This window comes from Sceloporus occidentalis, unplaced genomic scaffold, assembly GCF_023333645.1.
Source record: "Sceloporus occidentalis isolate IW3139 unplaced genomic scaffold, rSceOcc1.0.p SCAF_47, whole genome shotgun sequence".
In the NCBI taxonomy this organism is placed as follows: domain Eukaryota; kingdom Metazoa; phylum Chordata; class Lepidosauria; order Squamata; family Phrynosomatidae; genus Sceloporus; species Sceloporus occidentalis.
In genome coordinates this window covers 2442336-2470188 of record NW_028317027.1, presented here as the reverse complement: position 1 = coordinate 2470188, position 27853 = coordinate 2442336, and the positions used below count along the sequence as shown (strand labels likewise).

Genomic DNA, 27853 nt, shown 5'->3' with positions numbered 1-27853 from the left:
TTACTATCTGACTGTTACGGAAGACAACTCCACGTACATATGAAAATAGCTTTTGGACACGGTCTTGAGTTGAGACTTGCGCTTTTAGCAATGTGTTTTATGGTCATAAAACGTGCACCCACTTTTATATTTGTTGCTCAGTTAGTATTAACTTATTGCTATTATTATTATCTTTTATTTATATAGCGTCAACAATTTACACAGCGCTTCTTACAATAAATCTGTTCAAGGGGTATGACAAGACTAGAATTGACAGACTAAGACAAACCGATACATTAAGTGGAGAGAGCCCTGCTCACAAGCTTACAACCTTCCAAGAAAACTAAAATGATTTTCTTCCCAGATAATTTTTGTTAAATGATGTTGGGACAGGTTCTTACGAAATGAATGCGTTTTTTTGTGCCTTATTCTGTAGGTAGTGTCTCAGTTAGAAGACTTCATGTTGTTTGTTTTTTTTATTTACTAGAAGCTGCACAATGCAACGAGGAGGATGGAGAAGTCGAGCCAGCAACGCAGATGGCTGGGCTGCCTGGGTATGTCTGCACTAGAATGCAATATTTACTGTGATCATTTCTTATAGGCTTCTAGGAAGACAGCTTCTTTTCGTGCATTATTGCATTGTTTCCATGGTCTTTCATTAGAAGAAGTGCAGTTTTTCCTATTCCGAATGTTATAGAATGTGACAGCAGATAAGAACCATTTGGCCAATCTAGTCTTCTCATTATTCCTGCTGTAAAAAATCAAAACCTTAGTCCTTGGTATTCAGGATAGTGCTGTATTAACCTTTACCACGTCTGCTGGAAGACTGTTCCATTCCAACATTTCTCTCAGTAGAGCAGGTGTACTACATATAACATTATCTATGGCCAAACACATTTATGTGTAATTTAGAAGACAATTTGTTTTTCGTACCATAGAATGTTTCTCTCATAGAGAATATAGTAGGTTAATTTTAGGAGTTATACAATGAAAGTGTGATAATGGGTTTAAGGGGCATTAGGCCACAAAGACAGATATTGTAAGGTTTTAAGGTTATCTTTAAAGTAATAAAATATTTTCGCATGGTAAGGAACTGTTTTCTACAGCTGGAATGGCAGTTTTGTACATAGTGTGTTTGTTTTTATTAACTATATAATTTTGACTCAGTGTTGCATAGCTATCATTTACTTTTATATGATTATCTAGTGATCTTTATAATTTAAAGGGGAAATACATTTTTTTCTAATGTGGTGCTGATCTTGTGCAAAGGGGCCATATCCCTGTAATTTAACAATTTTCCTTTCTTGGGAACTGCATATTTTGTGATATTAGTGTCTGAACACGCCTGCTTATTTCTTCCATGATAGGGAGGCTATATGGCAGCAAAAGTGCAAAAATTAGATGAGCAGTTCCGATCCGATGCACCATTCCTGCAGCAGAAAGATGGGACAGCATCCTCTATATTTAACGGTGTTTCTATTTATGTGAATGGGTATACAGGTATGTGCAGCTTCTCTTTCTGTTATGAGGTATGTTTAATTGGAGGGTATCATCTGTTCTTCCCCTTCCCAGGGGTAATATGTTAGCACAATTGTTAATATGTTAGTTCCATTGAATACACTTTCAGAAATAATATAGAAGCTCTAGAGACATTTGTAATAAATAAATAAATAACTCCAAAATAATATTTCTATGTAGCGATTAGAAACCCAGTGTCCATTTTTGCATATCATGGACAGTAAAAGGTGCATTGTTTGTTACAATATTAAGTATATTTCTAATAAGTTGTGTATCCAAATTACTGCAATTTTTTTTTATGTTCAGGATCTTAATGGTCAGTGCTATTATGTATTGTTAAAAATAATATTTAGCCACAATATTATGGATTTATACAGTACTGTGCAAAAGTTTGAGGCTGGTGTGAGAAATGCCATAAAATAAGAATGATTTGAAAAATAGCATATAGTAAAACAAAAACAACTGAACCTGATAGCAACACTTGTGAGATAAAGGGGGTGTTGAGCACAATATATGATAATTAATATGAAATCTGACTGTAGAGATGTGCTAGTTCAAAGCTAAAAACATAAGTTAGTTAAGCACAGTTTTGGCTCAATTCTCTTGCCCTGCAAAGAAAATATGTGTTTCTATGACATCATGTCAGCTTCATCAGAGAAAGCTATATAACTAGTTTATATATATATATATATATATATATATATATATATATATTACACACACACACACACACACTTGCTAGCAAAGTCCACTTTCTTGCATGACATGTCTACTTTAAGTTCCTGTAGAAACTAAAATGTACGTTATAAGAGAAAACTCCAGTTAACATGTTTACTTTTCAGACCCTACAGCAGATCAGTTGCGTCATATGATGATGTTGCACGGAGGCCAATATCATATGTACTATTCCCGTTGTAAAACAACACACATCATTGCCACAAATCTCCCAAATAACAAGATTAAGGAGCTGAGGGATGAGAAAGTTGTACGTCCTGAGTGGATAACAGAAAGGTATTTCTATATGATATTGCTAATGTGTACAAAGCCTATTACTACATACTTGCTGGAGGTTTTTGTTCAGGCTTTCTGCTTTCTCTGATGTCTCATATTGGGTCTCAGAGGGATACATTCAGAAAGGTGTGTTACTGGAGATTTGGAAAGGTTTAAAGGAGGGCAAGAAGTCATTTGAGGCCCTGCTTGTATCATCTAAAGGGAGTTATGACTTTGGAAGCAGGTTAGTATACATGTGCTGACAAGGAATCTCCTGACAAGTCTTCTTTAAACAAATGTTTAAAAAAACAGTGAGGAACAGTCTAATGTCAAGAAGAATAATCTTGAAGGCAGAAAGGAGGAAGAAAAAAGTTTTTAGAGCGAGAGCATGGGATTGCTCAGTGTCATGATGTAGAGAAGTGGGTAGAAAAAAGATGGTTATGGCAGTCATCATGTGTTGAAGAAATACATCAAAATTTTAGCATTTGATAGCATGCAGATGCAATATATAAAATGGCACTAGTGTTTCATAAAAACACAAAAATCTGCTTCATTCATCTGGAGCAAGTACAGACTTCATATTTTACCTCCTTTTGTTTTTTTGTAAATTTATTTTACAGTATAAAAGCTGGACGTCTCCTGTCCTACGTTCCCTATCAGCTATATACAAAGCAGTCCAGTGTTCAGAAAAGCCTGAATTTTACCTCCAAGTGCAAATCTGATGATCATATCCCAGGAACAAGCTGCATCAAAGGGGATGCCAACCTCACAACGTAAGTCAAGGGCCATTTGGCAGCATAGAATGCTTTGTGCCCACCTTTTGTTGTGTTCGTCCTTGATCACTCATTCCTGCCAGGTCCAAGTGTAGAGTGTTGGCTTACCGAGCCATGTGATTGCTGTGATAACCAATAACAGCAATCACTTAGGTCACATGACTTATACGCATTGGCTTTATAGTTATATAGTTATTATTATTATCTTTTATTTATATAGCGCCAACAGTTTATGCAGCGCTTAATACAATACATAAATTCAAGGGGTATGACAAGACAAGAATTGACAGACTAAGACAAACCGATGCATTCGGTGGAGAGGGCCCTGCTCTATAGGCTGAAAAAAGGCATGTGTCCATCAAGTTCAGCCTTTCCTATATCTGTTAATTTGTTGCTGTTGATCCAAAAGAAGGCCAAAAACTCCAGTTTGGCTCTTTCCAATTTTGCACTAACCAGGGAAAAAAGTCCTTCTTGACCCCAAAATGGCAGTCAGATTTCTCCCTGGATCAATAAACTGTTTCCCCATAATTAAAGATTATATCCCCGAATATTATGTTTTTCCAGGTATCCATCCAGTTGCTGTTTAAACGTCTGTACAGACTCTGATAAAACTACCTCTGCAGGCAGAGAATTCCACATCCTTATTGTCCTTACTGTGAAAAACCCTTTCCTCTGCCTTAGGCTAAATCTCCTTTCTGCCAGTCTGAACTCGTAACCACGTGTCCTATGCATAGTCCTGTTTATGAACAGATTTCCACACAATGGTTTGTATTGGCCCCGAATATATTTATATAATGTTATCATATCCCCTCTCAGGCGCCGTTTTTCTAAACTAAACAGATTTAAATTAGTTAACCTTTCTTCATAACTATAGTGCTCCATTCCTTTTATTAACCTTTTCTAGTGCTATGATATCTTTCTTTAGAATAGGTGCCCAAAATTGCACAGCATATTCATGTTTGTAGCTGTTGGTGTTTGTAAACTGACCCTTAAGTGCTGTCCAAATATTGAAAATGTCTTGTTGATTGGAAGAGGAGGGGTGATCTACTATGACTTTTGTAAAGAATTTGTTAAACTTCAAATGCAGAAACCATTCCGTGACAGACTCCTCCGTGAAGTCAAGCACCAGTCACACAAATGGAATGGATGAATGGGAAGATGAAGAAGAGCACAGAGATGACTATTTTGAAATGGTGGACCTAGAGCAAGAGTTTTCTGATGACAAGCCTAATGGAATACAGAACCACACAGGCAATATAGCTGTGTACAACGGACACAACTGCAGCTCTAATAGTGCCTTAAAGCCACTGGAAAGCTCAGTGCATTTAAATAACTCTTTTACATCTAGATCTTTTTCATTGCAACAGCAGGAAAAGCCAGGAACAGGATGTGCTGACGTTACAGACTGCACTTTAGATCTGTTGCAACCAAACAATAGACACGTGGACAATGTATGTGACCCGCACAGGACTGCGTCAAGTTCTCTTTCTCCCTCATCCTCATCTTTGCACAGTAACATTAAAGTCAATGGTGCTCACCACTCGCTCCTGGGGCCTTCAAGCACAAAAAGCACTACAGTACTTTCACCCACTCGGGCAGCCTCCCCACAGCTCCCCAAGACGACCGACTCCAATTTTATCTCTGATTTTTACTCTCACTCAAGACTTCATCACATATCGACGTGGAAATGTGAGTTCACAGAGTTTGTCCGCAGCCTTCAGACTCAGAGTAATGGTACTTTCCCTGGCCGTGAGAGATTTAAAAAGACAAAGACAGGTATGTATGTAGTAGAATTGTGGGTCTGTATGCTCGCTGCATAATTCTGCATATAGGACTTATGCAGAGACCTGGATAATACAGTGACTGATGCCGATATTTAACTTGGCCAGACTCACTGTCACTCAGTCAGTATAAACCACTAATATGAAAAGGAGCAAAGCAATTTAACGACCAATTTAACAATAACAATCACTTTCTCCATGAATCATTGATCGCACCTGGGTCTGGACTGGTCATCTGGCACAGTAGGCAGTTGACCAGTGGCCAAATACATACTTAGGAACGTATAATCTTTTCTGATGTGGACTCAGACCTTAATCAGTCCTTGATCTTGTCTTAGATTCAGTATAGCTTTATGCCTATCCCATGCATGTTTATATCCCTTTACATAAAATTTTTTTTTTATAAAGCGCCATCAGATTCTGCAGCGCTGTTACAGTCAGTAGAACAATTTAGAAACGCATACAATAACAAAATGGTACAAAGGAGAGGAGGGCTCTGCTCTTGCGAGCTTACAATCTAGTCGGTGGTTGAGGGGCAAGTGATGCAAAAGGAGAGGACTGCTTGGATGGGGATGAATTGTTCTGGTTCCAATGATGTGTTAAAGCTGTTGATGATGGCTGAGAGTACTGGGAAGGAATGCTGTACGCTTCCCTGAACAGGTGGGTTTTCAGAGAGGTTTTGAAAGTTGCGTACGAGGCAGAAAGTCTGAGGGAACGGGGAAGGGAATTCCACAGGAGGGGTGCGGCGCAGGGGAAATCCTGAATACCGGAGTGGGAAGAGGTAACAACAGTAGAAGAAAGCCGCTCCGTCGTGAGAGGAGCGAAGGGGCCGGTAGGGGTGTATTTGGATAGGAGGATAGAGATGTAAGGTGGTGCTGAGTTGTTGAGGGCTCTATAGGTCAGAATTTTACATTTGATTCCTGAGGGTATGGGGAGCCAATGAAGTGATTGCCATAGTAGGGCAGCGGAAGAGGAACAGCGGCAGAGAGTAATTAATATAGCTGCAGTGTTGAGGATGGATTGAAGCGGTGAAAGATGGGAAGACTGGTTAGTAGGGAGTTGCAATAATCCAGACGGGAGTGGATTAGTAATTTGGTGTTTTCTTGTGTGAGGAATGGGGGGATTAGGGAGATGTTTTTCAGGTGAAGGTGGCAGGATTTGGTGAGGGACTGGATGCGAGGGATGAAGGAGAGAGCAGAGTCAAGGGTGACACCAAGGCAGCGAACCTGGTCTGTTGGTTGGGTAGTGGAGTTGTCAACACTAATAGAGATGTCCGGATAAGTGGACAGAGCAGATGGCTGGATTACCATGAGTTTTGTCTTAGAGATGTTGAGTTTTAGGTAACTGTATGAGACTCTACCTCTTCTGCTTGGAGGCTGTTCCATTTATCTACCACACTCTCTAAACCTTTAAAATAAACTGTCCTCCTTACCATTGCTCAGGCTCTGCAATATGGGGCTGCAAATTTATAAAAATGTAACGTGCGGCTGTGTGTATCTTCCCAGCGGCCACAGCCCTAAAGAGCCACAGTCGCCTAGTTGTGCTCAGCCCTGTTCACATATTTCGAGGTGTCAACCTATATAATGGATGGCCAATACAGAACATTTCCAAAAGTGTATCTTCTTCATTTGAGTAATTCTAGCCAGGTAGCATGCATGTGGAAAGTACGGGTTGTATCTGGGTTTTGTCCTAGACTAGGCATGTGAATACCCTTTAACAATGCCAGCACTCATTGACACAGACATACTGCTCCCAGCTGATGTGAACTGAAAACTACTCAATACATGAATAAGGAATAGTAGGAAAGATAGACCTAATCTTGCTTTACGGTCAGACCTGGTTTATGCAAACATAATTGTCCCTTTTTTCCTTCTGACTGTAATTCAAATGTAATGCGTTTCTTTTTATAGGAGCCAGATCTGTTTCAAACATAACCAAGTGCCAGAACTGCATTATTCACGTGGATATGGACTGCTTCTTTGTATCTGTGGGTATTCGCAACCGACCAGACCTCAAAGGTAGGATTGCTTTGATGTCGTTGACACCTTCATGACAATTGACGTGCTAGACACGTCATGGAAAAACGTCCCGTTGATTGCTTTCTTTACCCAAGCAGTATTGCTGTAATGCCTTGACGTCGAGGCATTCAGCAACACAGAGTTCAGCAGCAGGGGCCCTGTGTGGCTCCTCCCCCAGATGTCAACATGCGCCATATATATAATATGGCAGGGCTCGACAAATCCCAGGTCGCCATGGCGACTGAGCATTTTGCCCTGGCGCCTAGGTTTTTGTCAGCCTGTTAAATCCCCGAAAAACGCCGGGGCAGACAGCACAGCCACTCAGAGCCCGCCCCCGAGCCTGAGATCACTCCCACGGAGTGATTCTGTAGGCTGAAACTGCCACAGGCAGTGTGGGGACCTGACACAACACCCCCCTGCTGCCTGATCGCTCCATGAGAGCGACAGTGCAGCGTTAACCCCTTCAATGCCATTTTAGGGGTCAATTCCTGTTTTGTACGGTGCTCTGCTGCAGGCAGGCCAGCAACAGCAAAAACGAGCCCCCACAAGCCCTTTGATAACTCCTGTAGGCCCCAACCCTCCCCTGCTGCCTGATCGCTCCATGAGAGCGACAGTGCAGCGTTAACCCCATTCAATGCCACAATTGTGTATGACACATTCGTGGCATTGCAGGAGTTAACATTTGTCTCCACAAACTTGTGAGGACTAAATATCAGCCAATGCTGTGCTCCAATGGAACATCAGCATTGAAAGAGTTAAAAAAATTTTTTTATAAAAAATAAACCAGCACTGACCTGAAAGTCCAGGGTGCTTCCAGGTCAAATGCTGTGAGTTTAGTAAGTGGGCTGATGATGATCAGATCACTCCTAACCAACTGTTAGTTTAAAAAAAATCCTGGCTCGTAACTTTTTTAGCCGGCGCCTCGATTCACAACAAATTTGTCAAGCCCTGTAATATGGTGACGGACTCCTGATTTAAAAGAACTTAGCAGGCGAGTGCCTCAATAGTGAGACATTCTGCGACACCAAAAACCCACCCCAGGAAGCTATGTGTCCACTCTATCAAGTCTCTCCAGAGCCTCCTGAGAACTATGAGCTCTCATTAGCTTTTCTAGATAAGTAAAAGATATTTAAAACTGATTTAAAAAAAAAAAAAAGGACTCACTTTTGTTGCCAAGGTTTAGACATTAATGGCTGTGTGTTGGGTTATTTTGAGGGGGCAGCAAATTCACACTGTTATACAGGCTGTACACTCACTACTTTGTAGCAGAGTGTCATCTCTTTAGTGTTGTTACATGAAAAGATATATTAAAATATTTACAAAAATGTGAGGGGTGTACTCACTTGTGAGATACTGTATATATGATTGTTAACAGCAGTCACACTCTTATCATGCCCTGGCATACCCAGGTTCCTTCATTTACTGGCAGACTTGGCATGATAGGAGTGATTGCTAACATTTCGTTAAGAAAGCTCAGACCCAAGTGGACCGGTACTTTATGAAATTGTTAACCAACGTAAGATATTTTTCATAGCAGCCTATGCCGTGATGATGTCAGGCACCTACCTATTATAATCTATAGCAGATTATTAGCTAGATTAATTAGCCTGATATGTACCACAGAAAGCAACTGAAAATCTACTATTAAAATTATCTTAAATCCGAGCATTAAAATGAATATAGTATTACTCTGTTGTCTAATCAAAGGTTCTTTCTGGATGTCCACTGTAGGCGATACTGTAATGACGATTCCTTTCAGCAGGGAGGGACGGTGAAACAAAGAAAAAAAATCCAGAGCAAAGCCCTAGTGTACAAAGACACTACAGATCGAACGTAGCTTGACTTGTCTGCTCAATGAGCAGAATACTAATGTGTGCTGCAATCAGCACAGATGATAAAGTGCTTCGTTTTGGGACTGCAGGGAAAAATCCTTCATTGTATTTTGTACCCTTTGTACTTCTCTCTCAAAACCAGCGTTTGTTACTGAATTATCTGACTGCCAAATTTCCATACCTAGTTACAGATATAAGCTATTTTTAACCTATTTTGTATGTTGAGAACTATAAATTGACTTTCTCCATCAAGTTCAACCCTTCTACCTAACTGTCCTGCTTTTGATGTAAAGGAAAGCAAAAGAAACCCCTACCCTTACTGCCCTTACTTATCTTCATTCTTCCAGTCTCAGATGATGACCTTTGGTCCTTTGTACATTTCTGTCAATGTACGGGTCACTGGAGAACTCTTTATATTGTCCCTGCACATATTTATACAATATTACAGTGCCTTGCAAAAGTATTCACCCACTTGGCATTTTTCCTATTTTGTTGCATTACAACCTATAATTAAAATGGGTTTGTGTCATTTAGTTTATACAACATGCCTAGCACTTTGAAGATGCAAAATATTTATTATTGTGAGACAAACAAGAAGTAAGACTTCTGTAAAGAAAACAGAAAAAAGTCAACACTTTGTAGAGCCACCTTTTGCAGGAATTACAGCTGCAGGTCTCTCGGGGTGCGTCTCTATAAGCTTGGCACATCTAGCCACTGGGATTTTTGACCATTCTTCAAGGCAAAACTACTCCAGCTCTCTCAAGTTGGATGGGTTCCGCTGGCGTACACCAGCCTACATCGTACCACAGATTCTCAATTGGATTGAGGTCTGGGTTTGGACTAGGCCGTTCCAAGACATTTAAATGTTTCCCCTTAAACCACTCGAGTGTTGCTTTAGCAGTATGCTTAGGGTCATTGTCCTGCTGGAAGGTGAATCTCCGTCCCAGTCTCAAATCTCTGGAAGGGTGAATCAAGTTGCCCTTAAGAATTTCCCTGCATTTAGCGTCATCCATCATTCCTTCAATCCCGACCACCTTCCAGTCCCTGCCAATGAAAAACATCCCCACGGCATGATGCTGCCACCACCATGCTTCACTGTGGGGATGTGTGCTTGGGGTGATGAGAGGTGTTGGGTTTGCACCAGACATAGCATTTTCTTTGATTACCAAAAAGCTCAGTTTTAGTCTCATTTGATCAGAGCTCCTTCTTCTATATGTTTGATGCTTTTTTCTGGCTACTCTTCTGTAAAGCCCAGCTCTGTGAAGTGTACGGCTTAAAGTGATCCTATGTACTCCAATCTCCGCTGTAGAGCTTTTCCGAGTTACCTTTGTTGCCTCTATTACTGCCCGCCTTGCCTGGTCTGCGGGTTTTGGTGGCCAGGCAAATCTCTTTGAAGGTATGTTGTGGTTCCATATTCTTTCCATTTATTAATAATGGATTTAATGGTGCTTCGTGGGATGTTCAAAGTTTCGGATAGTTTTTTATAACCCAACCCTGATCTGTGCTTCTCCACGACTTTGTCTCTGACCTGTTTGGAGAGCTTGTTGGTCTTCATGGTGCCACATGCTTGGTGGTGCCCCTTGCTCAGTGTTGTTGCAGACTCTGGAGTCTTTCGGGACAGGTGCATATATACTGAGATTATGTGCACACAAGTGGACTTTATTTAACTAGCCACACACACTAACGGACCCAGACACTCACATCCAAACACAATCACTCAACAGTAACACAAGCTAACACATATGTACACACACTCACATTCACACCCAGACACACACACACACTAACATACCCAGACACACGCAACTCACTTTCGCCACTTTCTGTTATGTGACCCCACTGTACCCCACCTACCTCTTTATCGCTACTCTTTGTGCCAAACCATAGGTGCCAGGAAGTTATTTCTTGTCACCGTGGCAACATGGAGCCTGGAGTTTGTTGAGCCCTAGCGAAATCACACGAAAAGATTGTGGAAACTGTTAGGCATTTTTCAGTTTCTATAGCAACAACCTACTTGAGTGTCATACGCTAAAATGCGAAATGAGGCAACATTTAACATGATTGAAGAATTATTTCTGGGAAAGGTTTGGCCGTTCAGCAGTACTGGAAAATATATTTCTAATCCTGTATTTAGTTACAAAAGTGTTTAATTCCGTAGAGTAGGCCAGAACCTTTAGATGCCTAACTGTCTGAATTTTCCCCGCAGGAAAACCAGTAGCGGTTACGAGCAATAGGGGTGCTGGGAGGCAGTTGTTGCGTGAAGGAGCCGATCCCCATCTTGAGTTTCAATATTATCAAAACAAAGTGCTGAACGGCAAGGCTGGTATGTATGTTGGCATGATTACTTTTTCCAGGAACCTTGTCTAACAGCTAAGAAAGTGTCTTTCCATAAGAAAATGATGCTTCTCTCAATACCACCAGATCTTCCTTGCATCCAGGTTCACAATGTTACACTGTTGTACTGTTACATCCCATCTATGCCAGTAACAACCTAGACAGGCTAACATTCAGAGTGTTATTGTGAAAAAAACATCTAGCCTCAAATGTATCTTATTGCAAACAAAAAGATTATCTATTAACGGTATCCACACAAAATATTTATATTATAGTGGAATGACATACAAACACAATTTAGTTTTTAACTTCATTATAAAATAGTTAAAAAACTTAACTTCCTCTCATCAACATAGTAGATGGATCTCTAAAGTCTCCTCTATACATTAGCTGCAACAGAACAAAAGTAAATTGAGCCTTTATACTTGTTTGTGCTTTATTGATGGATTAGATCTAAGAATATTAAAGATTAGTAATGATTAAAGAACAACACAAGAGCAGTTTCGTTACTAATTGATGTTTGGCTTTAATCTTTCAGTGAACAGAGCACAAACTGATGTTCCTTTGTTTAGTTTTAAGCCAAAAGTTCTCTTCTAAAGTATTTGTTTAACCCACTGTAAAAAAAACATCTTTACATTTATTTATACTAAAAGCTCTACCTAAACAGTATTAAAACAATATATTATGGGGTAGTACTTCTAAATGTCTTGTTTTTCAGAACTTCCCAATAAGGAGGCTCCATCTAACCATGAAAGCTCAGGTTTCGCACAAAGAAATGGACTGGATTTGGATGCCTCAAATTTATCATTAGCGGAAATTGCATCCTGTAGTTATGAAGCAAGGTATTGTATATGTAGGAAGCATACAGGCCTAATAAATATCGCCCATAATTCATAAACCTGCTGTATAATTCTGTGATTCTGTGTATCTCTTTGTGTATCTGGTTTGTGTATCTTGGGATTTCCACATTTATACTCTACTCTATTCCATGCTTACTGTACCCACAAAAATAATATCTTTTGCAAGGACAGATATGGCTTATCTTTTTACCACTTTTTTCCCTACTCTGTATAAAAAAACACATGAAAAATTGCAACTTTGCAAATGATTCCTTCCACAAATTAGTTGCCACTGATTAAAAAAAACCAAAAAAAACAAACCCTGCTTTTTGTTCAACATCCTCTGAGTAGAATAATGCCCCACATGGATAGTGGGTTTTTTTATACATATGTACAATCGTTTAGTTTTCAAGTAATTTTTTGTTTTTGTTATATTTATTTCATTTTTCCTGACCACCGTTCTGTTGTCTTGTCACATACTAGGAAGGCTGGGGTAAAAAATGGAATGTTCTTTGGGAAAGCAAAGCTACTCTGCCCAGATCTTCAAGTTGTTCCCTATGATTTTGATGCCTACAAGGAGGTTGCCATGACTATGTACAATACATTAGCAAGGTATGACATAATAAAGAAGTTTTCTTCCGACTAAATGTTTATTTGCAGATATATATATATACGTATTTTTTTTAGTAAAATGAAATGCAGTTGGCAAGTGTGGTTTATGTGGAAAAAAGTTTGTTCCCCTGTGCAGCTTTAATAGCTTCCACTCTTTACACAAGATTTTTGAGTGTTTTGTGGCAATTTTTGCTCATTTATCCGGTAGAGCATTTGTGAGGTCAGACACTGATGTTGGATGAGAGGACCAGGCTCCCAGTGTCAGTTCCAGTTCATCCCAAAGGTGTTTAGTGGGGTTGAGGTCAGGGCTCTGTGCGGTCCAGTCAAGTTCTTCAACACCAACCTCATCCAACCATGTCTTTATGTACCATGCTTTGTGCACTGGGGCACATACATGCTATAAGACAGTAGATGATTCACTTTTTCTAATTTCTACATTTTGAGTTGATAAAGTATGACCATTGCATACCTTCTAAAAAGAGTAAGTAATAATCCTTGTTTTGTGTCGTGTGATCCACCAGTTACACTCACGATATTGAGGCCGTCAGCTGCGATGAAGCTCTAGCCGACATTACGGAAATCCTTGCAGAAACCAGACTGGCTCCTGATGAAGTTGCTACTGCTATTCGCAGTGATATTAAAGAAAAGACTGGGTGCGCTGCTTCCATTGGAATGGGTCGGTATAACGTTGCATGTTATATATGTTTTATACTTCTAAGAAGTGTTTTCATCCAGACACCCGTAAATGCACCTACATCAGGTAGCAGAGACGCATATTTTCTTTAGATGATAGTGACTACAAATTGATCATGCGTAGAGGAGTAAGACAACCAAAGATTACAGGCTGAAATCGCTATGTTGTCGGTTTTAAGGAATATGTGCTGTGTGTAACCAATGAATGTTCTTTATATGGAGTTTCTCCTGACAGCACTAGATGTGCATTGAATGTGTCTGCATGGTTTGCGAGGTTTGTGTTGTGTTGTTTGTTTAGGTGTGTGTTGCGATTGCCAAATGAGCTAGAAGCAATGACCATTTTGCTTTTTGGGGGTATTGTTAGAATAATGACTAGGAGCAGGGCTTTTTCGCGACCTTTTAGGTGCTATTGTTATGATATCTGTCTATGTCTTCTACTTGCTCAATATAATGTATAAATACATTTTCACTCTGACTCAATTTCTAGTATAAACGCATTGAACATCTCTAGCCTTTCTTCATAACTAAGGAGGTGTTCCACAGCCTTTTATTTTTGTGACCCACCTCTGCACATTTCCATAATGCCAAGGATAGCAATGCATGTTAGAGTTCGGGGATTTATACAAAGGCAAACTTTTCACTTTTTTGTACATTTTTTGTGCATCTTTCTGGCCGACTGACATCACACTCTGTTGCTGAGTTTGTCTACAATTATCCCCAAGTCCTTGTTTAATGACTTCCCTAACAGAACCCCATTTAAAGTATAATTTGCCCATTTCATTTTTTCTCCAAATGCGTAACTTTGCATTGGTCAACATTAAATCTCATTTGGTGCCTAGTCCTCCAATTTGACCAGCTACCCTTGCAAAGAAATAATGTCCACTTCAGACTGTATTATTTTACTACGTTTTGTATTATATGTGGCAATGTTTTCAATGTCCACTGCAAGATCAATAAACACATTCATTAAATAGCAGTTGGCCTAGGACAGAAACCGGAGATTCTGCATTTGCTATTTTTGTCCATTTGGAGAATCTCTCTGAACTCAAAAAGCTTGTTTTCACTCAGTGCTCAAGCAACATTGCCTAAGCCTATCTCTATCAGTTTGTTCAATAGCCATTTCAGGTTATTTAGCAATATGTAAGAAAATCACCTCAAATGAAAGACCCTTTTTCTACATTTTTACTCACCTGCCCTCCTTTTGGTAATTAAAACTTAGTTGGTAACAACAAGGACAGAGGTTTCGCGTTTAATTGCGCACCATTCTGCCAGTCTAAAGGCCTGCCGTGCGTCGATAAAAAGAGCCTATTTACCATTAAATGTCAGTTAATGATATTGCTGAGAGACTGTATGTGTAGCACTGCGGGGTTACATCTCAGGACACCCCTTCATGTATACATGCATGCTGGAAATATTGATGCGCACGTGTTCCTCTGGGTGTATCCTTATTTTTCTGGCCCCTAAGAGTGTACCCATGCTGTAAACAGTTTTTCTTTTCCAGTTGTCCTGGAACCACTTCTTGTTTGAGATGGGCCTGGATCATAGTATTGCTTTTTTATACTTTTATGTAGTTCAAGATTAGTACCCTCTGTATGCTAGTGCACAAGTTCAAGACATTTGGAAGGCACTTCTTATCCATCATAACATAAGTTGTGGTGGGTAAAAGGTAACAGAAACCCTTCCACTTAAATTTAAGGGGCAGTAGAAGTATTGTTAAACACTCATCTACACACACCAGACAAGCCAGAAGGCTTGCTTTTCCCTCAGATATCTCATGGTGCTTTCACAACCACAAGGGATTCTGGGTAGGCACATGCAAACAAGGTTAACAATTATCACCTTTGCCTCTATATCCACTTTATACATGGATTCCTTGAAAGTAATTGCCCGCTGTACAAGACAGCCTTTAGACAAAACTCAGGAAGAGGTACAATAGCCAGATCACCACTCATGGACAGCTGTTTCGTCCTTCAGTGGAAGGGTTTCTGTTACCTTTTACCCACCACAACTTATGTAATGATATTTCTTAGTTACCCCAAGCCTCATACTATTAAGCCAGTATCACAACCTCGTGCTGACGAGTCCCATGAAGGACGAAACAGCTGTCCATGAGTGGTGATCTGGCTATTGTACCTCTTCCTGAGTTTTGTCTAAAGGCTGTCTTGTACAGCGGGCAATTACTTTCAAGGAATCCATGTATAAAGTGGATATAGAGGCAAAGGTGATAATTGTTAACCTTGTTTGCATGTGCCTACCCAGAATCCCTTGTGGTTGTGAAAGCACCATGAGATATCTGAGGGAAAAGCAAGCCTTCTGGCTTGTCTGGTGTGTGTAGATGAGTGTTTAACAATACTTCTACTTATCCATCATAGACATTGTGGGATTTTAGAAGATGCTGCAGTGCCCCCCAGTGTATGTGTTCCAGAAGGTGGTGCTATTCTCAGTATTTTCATATGAATTTTTCTGGATAAGACAGACAGTTACCTACTTGCTGTGACTATTTAGAACAATGCTTCTGCTTATGGTGGGTGAAGTGATAATCTTTATGTATATGTCTATATAGTGTGTGTACATTTTGGTGGTGATCTTGACTGCGTTGGAGACTCTGAGGTCTTTGCTAAACTCTTGAGTTTTAAGTAATCAAATTTCTTTTATGAAACTCAAGGGTGGTTGGCCGAAGTTTGTATGCACTTCAGTCCCACTAAGACCCCTTTAATAGACATTGTCCTTTAGACTTTGTGTGCTGCAATAGACCTTACATTGCGTTAGTTAAATGTATCATGCAATCTTTAGTAAGGTACTGCAAAGGTTTATGATATTATTAACATACTAAATGAAACTAGGTTTAGAAGCTTTACACCTTCTGTATTATACTGAAGAATGAGTAAGGAACTAATAATAATAATAAACTCTGCATGAGAAACCTTTATGGAATAATTGTTCTCCCCAACATGACTCTTCCTTTTTTCTGCTTCCTGTACAGTTTGTTATGCCCTTTCTAGAATGTCTGGCGCTCCTCAGGGATGACTTTAGTGCTGTAGCAGATGCTTAAGTTGATAAATCTAGTAAGCTACAACTACATGCATTCACTCAGGTAAGTATTGGATGGAGATGGTCTGTGTCAGATAGTAAGGACTTGTGAAGATTAACATGTTATTATTATTATATAGCGCCATCAAATTCCGTAGCGCTGTACAACGGGTAGACAGGACATAGCATGTAGTATACAACACAACAATTTGACTTACAGGAACAACAGGTTGAGGAGGGCCCTGCTCAAAGAGCTTACAATCTAAGTGTTGCTAAGGAAGTAATTCTTCACGCTGTTAAAATACTAGTCTTGCGGTCTTAGCGACACTCCTGTCTCTTCCATTTGAGTGGAAGGACACCCTCTTGTTTGTGAATACACTTGGAGACTCTGTAGCATTACATGTGCTGATGCCATAAAATGGTAGATTAATTCTAACCTGTCTTGAAGACCTCATCACAGTGGGAAATGGCACGTAGAGCTTAAAGAAAAACACATTTTGGAAATGGCGTAGAATCTATTGGGTTGTTATGCACAAATATTTGCAGACAACCGTAATTGTGTGATGGAAACGGCAAAAATGGAGTAGTATAAATAAAGCAATGAACACTTCTGTCATTAAGTGGTGGCGGTCAGTCAAAACCTTTCTGATCCTTTTTTAAAGGATCCCCAACGTGAGGGTTTAGTATAAAATGGCGATTTGTAAAGATTATGTGATTTAGCTGTTCTGCCTTCTATTGCTGGGAAGCTCTGTTCTTCATAGAAAACAGATGGTGGGAATAGCAGAGGCACAAAGCAGAAATAGCCGTCTTTTGAAAGTCTTGTAGTCGGAGAAATGTGTCCTTGGTGTTTCTGTTCCTTTATCCATTTTACTTGTATAGGGAGGTGACAAATTATTTCTTTTCTCCTCCTTGACGGAAAACGTCTCCTAATTTTGTGTGTTAACAATACTAAGTGGATTTGTAAAAGTGTGTATTTTAAATGTGTAGTATTAAGTGATGTACGTATCAAACGTGATGGGGGTGAGAGAGTGTCCTGTTCCTCATCCCGCACAAATCTGACCCTCCCCGACAGCCTAAACTGAGAGCCGGACTGGGCAGGAGGACGTGTGTCCCAGAGAGTGCTTTGAGGACGGACTACCTAAAGATATATATTGTTTAAATGACTATTTATCACATTACAATTTGAAGGACAGCATAAATATGTACATTTTACCATCCTATGCATTCTCAACAAATCCATTTCCCCAATTTCCCCTTTTCTGTACATAGGCTGTATTTGACTCTAGCGGATGTGTAGGCTGCTGGTGATTGTGTGTGTGTGTGTGTGTGTGTGTGTATATATGTATGTATATTATATTATCTACACATTTTTTTCCCTGTGTATCTTTATTTGTGCTATAGTTCTCACTATGGTTAAGACAGGGCTCAACAAATTCCAGGTGCCAGGTCGCCATGGCGACTCAGAATTTTGTCAGCCTCATACATCCACAAAAAAATGGAGTCTGGGCAGACAGCACAGCCACTCAGAGCCCGCCCCCGAGCCTGAGATCACTCCCACGGAGTGATCCTGTAGGCTGAAACCGCGATTGCAGGAAAACCTGCAATAGCGTTTTCAGCTGCCACAGGCAGCTTCAGGGAAGGGGGTTCAGTGTTGATTGGGTCCCCACACAAGTGTGGGGACCTGACACAACACCCCCCTGCTGCCTGATCGCTCCATAAGAACGACAGGGCAGCGTTAACCCATTCAATGCCGCAATTTTTTTAGGGGTTAATTCCCCTTTTGTACGGGGCTCTGCTGCTGGTGGTCTGCCTGGAAGCCCAGGCAGGCCAGCAACAGCAAAAACGAGCCACCCCACAAGCCCTTTGATGACTCCTGTAGGCATGGAAGCCTACAGCAGTCATCAGAGACTCCCCCCTGCAATGGCCAGAGGCAGCTTCATGGACAGGGGGAGAGGGTTCTTCGGTCTCCACATGAGTGTGGAGGCCAGCCCCAACACCCCCTGCTGCCTGATCGCTCCATGAGAGCGACAGTGCAGCATTAACCCCTTCTATTCCACAATTGTGTATAACACATTTGTGGCATTTCAGGGGTTAACATTTGTCCCCACAAGCTTGTGGGGACTAAATATCAGTCAATGCTGTGCTCCAATGGAACATCAGCATTGAAAGCGTTAAAATATATATATATAAAAAATTATTTAAAAAAAAAAACAACAAAAAACAGCACTGACCTGAAAGTCCAGGGTGCTTCCAGGTCAAATGCTGTGAGTTTAGTAAGTGGGCTGATGATGATCAGATCACTCCTAACCAACTGTTAGTTTAAAAAAAATCCTGGCTCCTAACTTTTTTCGCTGGCGCCTCGATTCACAACAAATTTGTCAAGCCCTGGGTTAAGAGAATGAAAAGCACAGAAAAGAGAGCATTCAAGATGGCCATGTAACCCAAACCTTGACATATTTCTTTTTTATAGTTTCTGTTAAAAAAAATGTGTTCTAGAGTGTGATATTTCTGATATTACACAAAACTAATCAGTATGATTCTTTTTCTGTACAAAAGAAAAAAGAAAATTAAACATGCAGCATGTTTATTGCCAGTGTCTAGAAGATTCATGTAAGCGTTTTCGTATGTAGACTGTACATGTTTTGGATTGTGTCTGTGTAAGCTATTGGCCTCTCTCCTATCTTTTGATTGCATAGGTATTTGATACGGGTATATTGTTGACACAAGTAATGTTTACAGGAAGATGTGTTGTGATAGTTTGTTTAACACAACAGCTGTTGGTTCGCTGCTGTCAGATGTTGGTAGCCTCTCAAGTCGCGTGAATTGAATCTTCCAGCCGCTTCTTTCTACACGTGTCTTGTTGATGAATAAAACATTGCTTGCCTGCAGTGTCGAGTATATGCTATTAACCCGCACTCTCTGCCAGTGTTTTTTTCCCACTATATTTTACTAAACAATAACTTTTGATATCCTCTGTATATAAGTATTTGAGTGTAGCAGTGCTTTAACATCGTGTGTATAAGAATATTCATGTGCATGGTATTGATGGGTTTCAACCTGAACCCTGCTGCATTGGGAGCACGTAAATGAGCGGTGTACCTGTGTACATATACATAGTGGAGAATGCACGTCTAATAGTCTCGGGGATGGATCTCCTTTTGCTAAAATACAGGAATTAGTGAAGTAGACACAGTTTATTTCATTGATATTTAATAATAAAAAAAAAAAATTCTACCCATTTAATAATGTGAAAAATAATATTTCATCTGCATTGTGTTGTTTTCCATGGATTACTTTTGATAAATGCCTGTTTTGGAACTTTTTGTAGCACTTATGAGAAACATATTTTGTGAAGAGAATTTTAGTTAGGATGAAATTATTTCTTACATCATTCCTCAGAGGCATCACCTGAGGCTTATATAATAACATATAGATTTATTTTTTTTTGTAGGTTCTAATATTCTTCTTGCAAGAATAGCAACCCGTCGAGCAAAACCAGATGGACAGTACCATTTAAAACCCGAGGAAGTGGATGATTTTATTAGAGGACAACTAGTTAATAGTTTACCAGGTAACTCTATCTCTTAGTTTCCCCTTAAAACTAGTCCAGTTCTACAATATAAAACACATCATTTAAAATTAGTGGGAAACAAAATATTTCTTGGTGAATGTTACATCTCATCAGACCAACCACACCTATAAAATTTGTTTTGTACCTTGGGTATTGTACCCATTGGTCCATTGGTTCCTGTACAATATCAGTAATAGTATATTTTGGCTTTGAAATTGTTTGTCCTAAATAGATCTTTTGCATTTTTTTAAGTTTTATCTTGAAGCTGTTACACTTGCCATTCCTTCACTTTGGATGTATATGTCCCAAGTGCATTATTTTGCATGTTTCAGCATTAAATTAGTTGCTGTGTCGCTCTTGCTATTTTTTCCGGTTCACCTAAATCTATCTACTCTTTTTGCATATATTTTTCATTAGCAAATCTTCAAATTGAATTTCTTAGACATGTCTTCTGTGCACGAGCTTATGCTATTAAACATATTTTGAAATGGCTTTAAAACTAAAAAAACTACAATGGAGCTGAGGGTCTTGGTTATTTTACTTAAGTGAGAAAAAAACAAACTAGAGAATAAGACTAAGAAATAAAACTTAACTTTTAGCATTAATAATCATAAAAAAATCCCTTTTCCCTAATTTTCATATAGAGGAGAAGGTGCAACAGCAACTCACTGTAGACCCCAGGACTAGTCTCTCACCCTATGACCTACTGAGGCTAGTTGTATCTATAAAATTAAGTAAATGTCTGCCTACCCCTCAAAAGGAACCTAGTTTACTCCAAAGCTGCCACTAGACTAACAGCTAGACTCCCCTCTCTACAAAACAATTAAATTCAGGAGACTGACTAGGAGCTTCTATTCAGTAATGTCCCTGCCTAAAAAAATCACTAACAGAAGCAAGGAGGGCGGATAGGTTTCCTACGCTGCCCTTTAAATAAACCGCTCACTTCAGCATACTTGTTTTCTTTTTTCAAACACAAACTAGAAAGTAAGACTAAAAAATTTGAAAAAACAATTAGCCAAATTCCAGTTTTAAAGTCCTGTAATTAATATTATAATCTCGTCTTCTACATCTAAAGTTCTTACTTGGTTTGTCTCATTTAGGAGTTGGCAGGTCTATGGAACACAAGCTCATGTCAATGGGCATTAAAACCTGTGGTGACCTCCAAAACATCACAATGTCAAAACTCCAGAAAGAGTTTGGACCAAAAACAGGGCAGATGTTGTACCGGTTTTGTAGGGGATTAGACGATCGACCGATTCGAAAAGAGAAAGAGAGAAAGTCTGTGTCTGCTGAGATCAACTATGGCATCCGGTTTACAAAGGTACATATTTTTATAACCATGTCAAAAGTGTACATTCTTTTTCAAACAGAATATACATCGGCCATAACGTTATGACCACCTGCCTAATATTGTTTAGGTCCCCCTTTTGCCGCCACAACAGCCCTGACCCTTCAGGGTGAAGGTGTGCTGTGGTATCTGGCAGCAAGACGTTAGCAGCAGATCCTTTAAATCCTGTAAGTTGCGAGGTGGGGCCTCCATGGATCGAACTTGTTTGTTCAGCACATCCCACAGATGTTCGATTCAAGTGAGATCTGGGTATTTGAAGGCCAAGTCAACACCTTGAACTTGTTGTGTTCCTCAAACCATTCCTGAACCATGTATGCTTTGGGGCAGGGCGCATTATCCTGCTGAAAGAGGCCAATGCCATCAGGGAATAACGTGTCCATGAACGTGTACACGGTACAATGCTTATGTAGGTGTACACGTCAAAGTAAGATCCACATGAATGGCAGGACCCAAGGTTTCCCAGCAGAACATTGCCCAAAGCATCGCACTGCCTTCTTCCCATAGTGCATCCAGGTGCCATGTGTTTTCCAGGAGCTTCCCCCCATAAGAGTTGCAGTTTTGGAGATGCTCTCACCCAGTCGTCTAGCCATCACAATTTGGCCCTTGTCAAAGTCGCTCAGATCCTTACGCTTGGCCACTTTTTCCTGCTTCTAACGCATCAACTTTGAGGATGAAATATTCTCTTGCTGCCTAATAAATCCCACTCGCTGACATGATACCAAGATGATCAGTGTTTTTCACTTCACCCGTCAGTGGTCATAATGTTATGGCTGATCAGCGAATATACATTCATTAAAAATGTTGCTGTTTTTTTTTTGTTTGTGAAAGAATTCTCAAAATGATATGCCATTTTTGGGTGTGTATAATTATTCACCTCTTTTCTAATAACCTCCATTCTAATAATTAAATACATTCTATTCCATTCTATGTTTCAGCCTCAGGAAGCTGACACTTTCCTCATGAACCTTTCCGATGAGATCCAAAGAAGGCTGCAGACAGTTGGTATGAAAGGACGTAAATTAACTCTTAAAATAATGGTTAGAAAAGCCGGAGCCCCCATAGAGCCGGCAAAGTTTGGTGGTCATGGAATTTGTGATAATGTTGCCAGGTGAGTATATTTCGTGATATTCATAGTTTATCTTAAGTGCTGTTAGTGCAATTACAAAACTTGTGGTGATGCTTTCGATAACGTTTTTTTAGTAGCTCAGTAATAAAAGATAAAACAAATGGGAATGGCTAAATATATATATATATATACACCACTACAGTCTGTGTAAAGGATGACCTTTCCAGACAGCTTCATATAATACTTTTTAAATTATTCCCTGCTGGTTTCTGTATGCTTAGTTTTATCAGCTGTATGTTAAGCTGCATCTGTCATTTAACGGTGTGGTCTATTTTCATATTGTCATATTCCATTGTAGCATATATTAAAATAGGTAGACTGTTAAAGGCATGTTTTATCTGGCTCATATTTTTTTATTTTTTTTTTTAACTACAACTTCCTATTTTTCCCATTTAATGATTACATCATTGTTTGACTACTTTTGGTTAGGACTGTAACCCTAGACCAGGCGACTGATAATGGCCAAGCAATCGGCAGAGAAGCTCTGAATATGTTCCATTCTATGAAACTGAACATCGCTGATATGAGAGGGGTAAGTAGTACATCTGTTAATGTTAATAGTCATCCATAGCTACAGTAATGGGGATAGTAATTAATGTAAAGTGCTGTTACTGAGTGGACTATATATATATATATATACCCTAGACCTTACATTACTATCCTCCTGTATTTAAAGCATCTTTCTTCCTCAGAGCTAGACTTCTGAATAAAGCCTACAGAGTTTTTTTAATTTTTAATAATTATAGATGTATTTTGCACCAGAAATATATATTTTTTGTTAATCTAGTTATGCGGTCATTATGAATACTTTGTACTGATGAACACTATTTTCTCTTCGTATATGGTCAGGTTGGGCTTCAGATGCACCAGTTGGTTCCAGTAAATAGGTCTTCTAACTCATCGTCCTTAAAATCTGGACTTCTGCATGGAGGCTCACGCTCAGTTCTAGATATGTTTCAGGGACAAAAGATGAAGAAGGCAGCAGATGATGACAAAAATGGTAATCTTTTAATAACATTGCTTAACAATGACGTGCAGTGCTGCAGACATGTTATTATAGACGTGCATAAAACTCACCATGCCTTCTCATTGAATGCTTTTAGCATTGACCAGCGTTCACAGACTACGAATGACTGGATTAGAGTACAGAAAGCATAGGAATCTGTAAAATGGCTCTTACAAAGACCTTGTTAAGTGTATAGCCAGTGTGTGTTTATAACCCCTTCACACCATTAGGACACACAATTATATACTGGAAACTGCAACTTGCGACAAGTGCACGTTTGTGGTGTGTTTATGGTGAAAAAGTGCTTTGAATGTCTGAACAAATGCTTGGACGTTCCAATACTAATATGGTAATGTGTACGCTGTAGCACAATAAAGACCATACAGGTTCTGCATAAGCCCTACGGGAGGAGAGGAAAAAATAAACCTATACAAATAAATACAAGCTCAACAAAATGGAATGGGTTGTCCATCTTGCAGATACATGTTAGTTCAAATAAATTGAGATTAATTGGCAACATGGTTAATTACAGAAATTCTGACATTTGGAGTATTCTCCAGCTTTTATCTTTTCATCCTTTACCTCCCGGAGGACAGGCCCCTAAGCCCCATAATGCTATAATTGCCAGTAAGCCGTGTAACCAGGAGCTGTGGCACTTATATTATCTGCATTGTATGTTTTTGTGTGTCTATTGTTTTTGTGTAAGTAATTATCCTGTTGCAATAATGTAATGATCAAAGCTAATCTGAGATCTCCTTTCTGCTATTCCAGTTGTTGTCGCTTCTGCGGATGTAGAAATATCATCTGGTTTGGGGACATGTTCTTCTTCTGTTTCCAGTTGTAATATGTGTGCCACATCTGATCAGGGCCCTAGTACCAGCAAAACAGAGTCCCCTGGGAAGAAGAATGGTCTGCATTCCCCGATCAATGTGAAGTCAAGACTCAATTTTACGATTGAGGTTCCCTCTCCCTCACAGGTTAGACTGACCCAGAGTTAGCCCATTCATTAGCTGCCATGCATTGATCCTATTTTGCAAATTGCATGGGTTGTCTGGAGGTCAGTAGTGGAAAGATTTCTGCTTTCTATTTGGCATGGGATCGTTATCTAGACTGTAATGTAAAAGCTTCAAGATCTGCCATTTGACAAGCAATGGACTAAAACTTAGTGCACCTGCGTTCATGTCTGTGTCAGTGCGCTATAGAATTTAGTGCATGCATCGCATTACAGCCATTTTTAGTCCACTTCAGTACCTGCTGACCACTGTATATAGTCTGCACTGGTGCCTGGCTCAGCAGCGTGCTTTGTGCTTTCCCAAGGTATACGAACCAGTTTTGAGAGTGTCTTCTAATCTGTTTTATAGGTTGACCCATCTGTCTTGGAAGCATTACCTCCTGACATAAGGGAGCAAGTGGAACAAACACTTGCCATCCAAAATCGGTTACCACGCGATGAATGCAGGAAGGAGCCCTCAAATGGCAGAAGTATTGGTAGGGTCAAACAACAGACGGTGGCAACAGTTCTCTTGCAGATTCCCCCGCTCTCAGACCAAAGTGAAGAGACGGGCATTAATGTGATAGCTCTTCCAGCCTTTTCACAGGTGAGGAAAATGCGGTTTCAATGGATAACATAAGTACGTAGTAGTCATGTGACAGTATTGAATTAGCTTTCTGCCATATAGTTTCAGTGCAGGAGACACCAAACCATCAGTCTCTCTTTTCAGTGTGTATTAAGTGTTACCGGCACCTGTTTTCAGACGTGCGAACGAGTGACAGAGTAGAGCTTGAACCAGAGGAAACGTTACCACGGTGCAGAACCAGTTTTCAATTATTTAATGGCAATAGTCATGATATTTCCCTCTATAAGTGATATGTAAAATCATGTTGCGCGTTTTGTTTGTTCAGGTGGATCCTGAAGTGTTTGCTGCCCTACCTCCTGAACTCCAGGAGGAGCTGAGAGCTGCTTATGGTCAGAGAAACAGGCAGCCAGAGAATAGCATTAATCTAAACCCATCCTTTGGTAAGTCCGTTTTCCCCAGTGGGTGGTAACTGTGGGCTTGTATTCTAGTCCCTATGATACTTGTACCTAGTTTGAGCTTGAAAGAGATCTGTTACTGAACGGAACCAGTATATTTTGATGGTAGGGGAAAGCAGATTTTTTTTACTATGCAGAATATATATATATATATATTTCTTTTTATATTTCAGTTTCAAAAAATCCTCTGCTACAACTGAAAAAGCATGCAGTGAAGTCAAAGAAAAAGAGGAGAAAGAAAAACCACATAAGCCCAATGAAAAAAATCCAGAGTCCCTTGAAAACCATGCTGTTTAATAGCCCCACTAAAAATACTATGTCTTCGGGGAGTCCTCTTAAACATAAGGAAGGGTCCTTAAAACAAGAAGCCATACCTCAGATGCAGTCTCAGGTAAAACGGATACTGAGCTCAGGTATCAACTGCACACGCAAGATTTCCATCAATTCTATCGCATTTCAAATCCCACACTTTCTGTCAACGTATACCCACAAACCTACAGGGTGTAACTAGAAACTTGCCAAGAGGGGGCCCCCCTATTTCACCAAGCAATATGTCCCACAGTGCAACATCTACCCCGAAATAGCTTGTGAGTGCAGCCCCAACCGCTCTGTGCCATCATTGCCCTCAAATAGCTTGTCTGTGTCCTCATTGTCCCAAAACAGCTTGTATGTGCCTTCTTTGTCCCTTAAAACATATACACTTACACAAATGTACATATGCTTACACACATACAGGTGACCCGGGTGGAAGGGCCCTTTGTAAACATCTTTAAAGGGGTAAGAGGAAACAGGAACAAGGGGTTGGCCTGGGCCCCTGTAGTTATGCCACTGGTAATGGGCACTCACACAGTAACTGTGTACTAGTAATATATTGAAGCTGTCAGCATGGTGCCAGTAATGTCTCCCGCTGATAGGTGTAGTAATTTCATTGTGGTGGCAGGGACATCAATCGCCCTCCTCTGCAAAAGCGAATGGAAGTATGATTATTTCCTGACGCATTTGGGCCACTTTTTTGTAAGCATGTTATTAAAGTAATGGCACATTATGTGCTAATAGGTTGAATTGCACAAATCTATGCTGCAGGGATCACAAACAATGCTTTTATGCTAAATTCTTACACACATTGCCTTCTAGGGTGAATTAGGCCCTTCAACGTCGACTAATCCAGGACCTCAGACTCAATGTGGCAATTCCTTCAGGTCAAGAGCACCTAATCTAGCTGGCGCTATTGAATTTAGCGACGTAAAAACATTGCTTAAAGAGTGGATTACCACAATCTCTGGTACGTTCTAAATGGTTAATGTGTTCTAAGGCAGAATGTGTTTGATTGACTTACAGTGAAGGAAATTATTTGTATAGATTTAGTATGCGTATTCAAAACATTTTTCAACATCGTGCCTCCGCTTTGTCATCAGCCACCTCCTTATATTAAAGAAACATTTTTTCTCTCTAATCCAGCGTCCAGTTCTATGTACAAAATGTATATCAAACTTAAAGGGACAGTCTGTCATTTACCATGTAAAGCAAAATGAATATTAAAGAAATCTTTGACTAAAAATCAAATTTAAGCACTTAACCTGTCACAGAAGGCTGCCGTGCAGCAGCAGTCCCCCCCTTCCTTCATGGTCCTGTAGTTTTTGAAGCAGTCATTGACAGGAAAGTCCTCTCATTGAAATCAATGGCAGACCCCCACTCCCCGCTTTACCTAAGCCAGCGCTGGAGGGGAGGCGAGTATACCACGTTCAAGGACACTTTAATATTGGGGGGGTGTAAAGGCTCAAATGCATGTGGAATCCCCCCCCATGCATTTGCAAAACTGACGCCAAAATTTAAGCGGACCACAAAGCTGAGCTCTGCATTAATGTGGATATGGCGCACAAGGTGTTCAGTGGTTTAAAATAACTTGATAATACGTCAAACTTTTCTGAAATGACATCTGTATATGTTTTGATTTCCAACTAGATCCCATGGAAGAAGATATCCTGCAGGTGGTGAAATACTGCACAGATTTAATAGAGGAAAAAGATTTGGAAAAGCTAGATCTGGTCATAAAATACATGAAAAGGTATTTCCCCAGTTCTTGGGTTAGTGGGGTAAGATTTTATTAGCTACTCTAATTACCAGCATGCTTTGGCGCATGGTTAGGGTTACCCACATAGCCAGTATTATTTGTGTAGATGGGCCCCCTCTCGTATTTACATCACACACAAAAAACACATGCCTTGTGAGTTTTTAGTAAAGACATTTCTTTTTTGTCAGGTTAATGCAGCAGTCGGTGGAGTCCGTGTGGAACATGGCATTCGAGTTCATCCTGGACAACGTTCAGGTTGTCTTACAGCAAACTTACGGGAGCTCATTGAAGGTCGTCTAA

At 40.0% G+C, this 27853-nt stretch overlaps 1 protein-coding gene across 1 annotated transcript; it reads left to right on the top strand.

Moving 5' to 3' along the window:
* Window positions 1-476: 476 nt before the first annotated feature.
* LOC149289204 (translesion synthesis protein REV1-like) lies at window positions 477-27853 on the top strand. The gene is made up of 22 exons (XM_089490927.1): window positions 477-533; window positions 1347-1479; window positions 2340-2508; window positions 3108-3271; window positions 4365-5063; window positions 6955-7059; window positions 11098-11214; window positions 11944-12067; window positions 12548-12676; window positions 13198-13352; window positions 19851-19970; window positions 21071-21291; window positions 22254-22426; window positions 22874-22976; window positions 23294-23444; window positions 24222-24427; window positions 24812-25048; window positions 25353-25467; window positions 25656-25873; window positions 26617-26764; window positions 27445-27547; window positions 27742-27853. Exons 5-22 carry the CDS (start codon window positions 4403-4405, stop codon window positions 27851-27853), a joined length of 3198 nt encoding a protein of 1065 aa, XP_089347053.1. The 5' UTR covers window positions 477-533; window positions 1347-1479; window positions 2340-2508; window positions 3108-3271; window positions 4365-4402.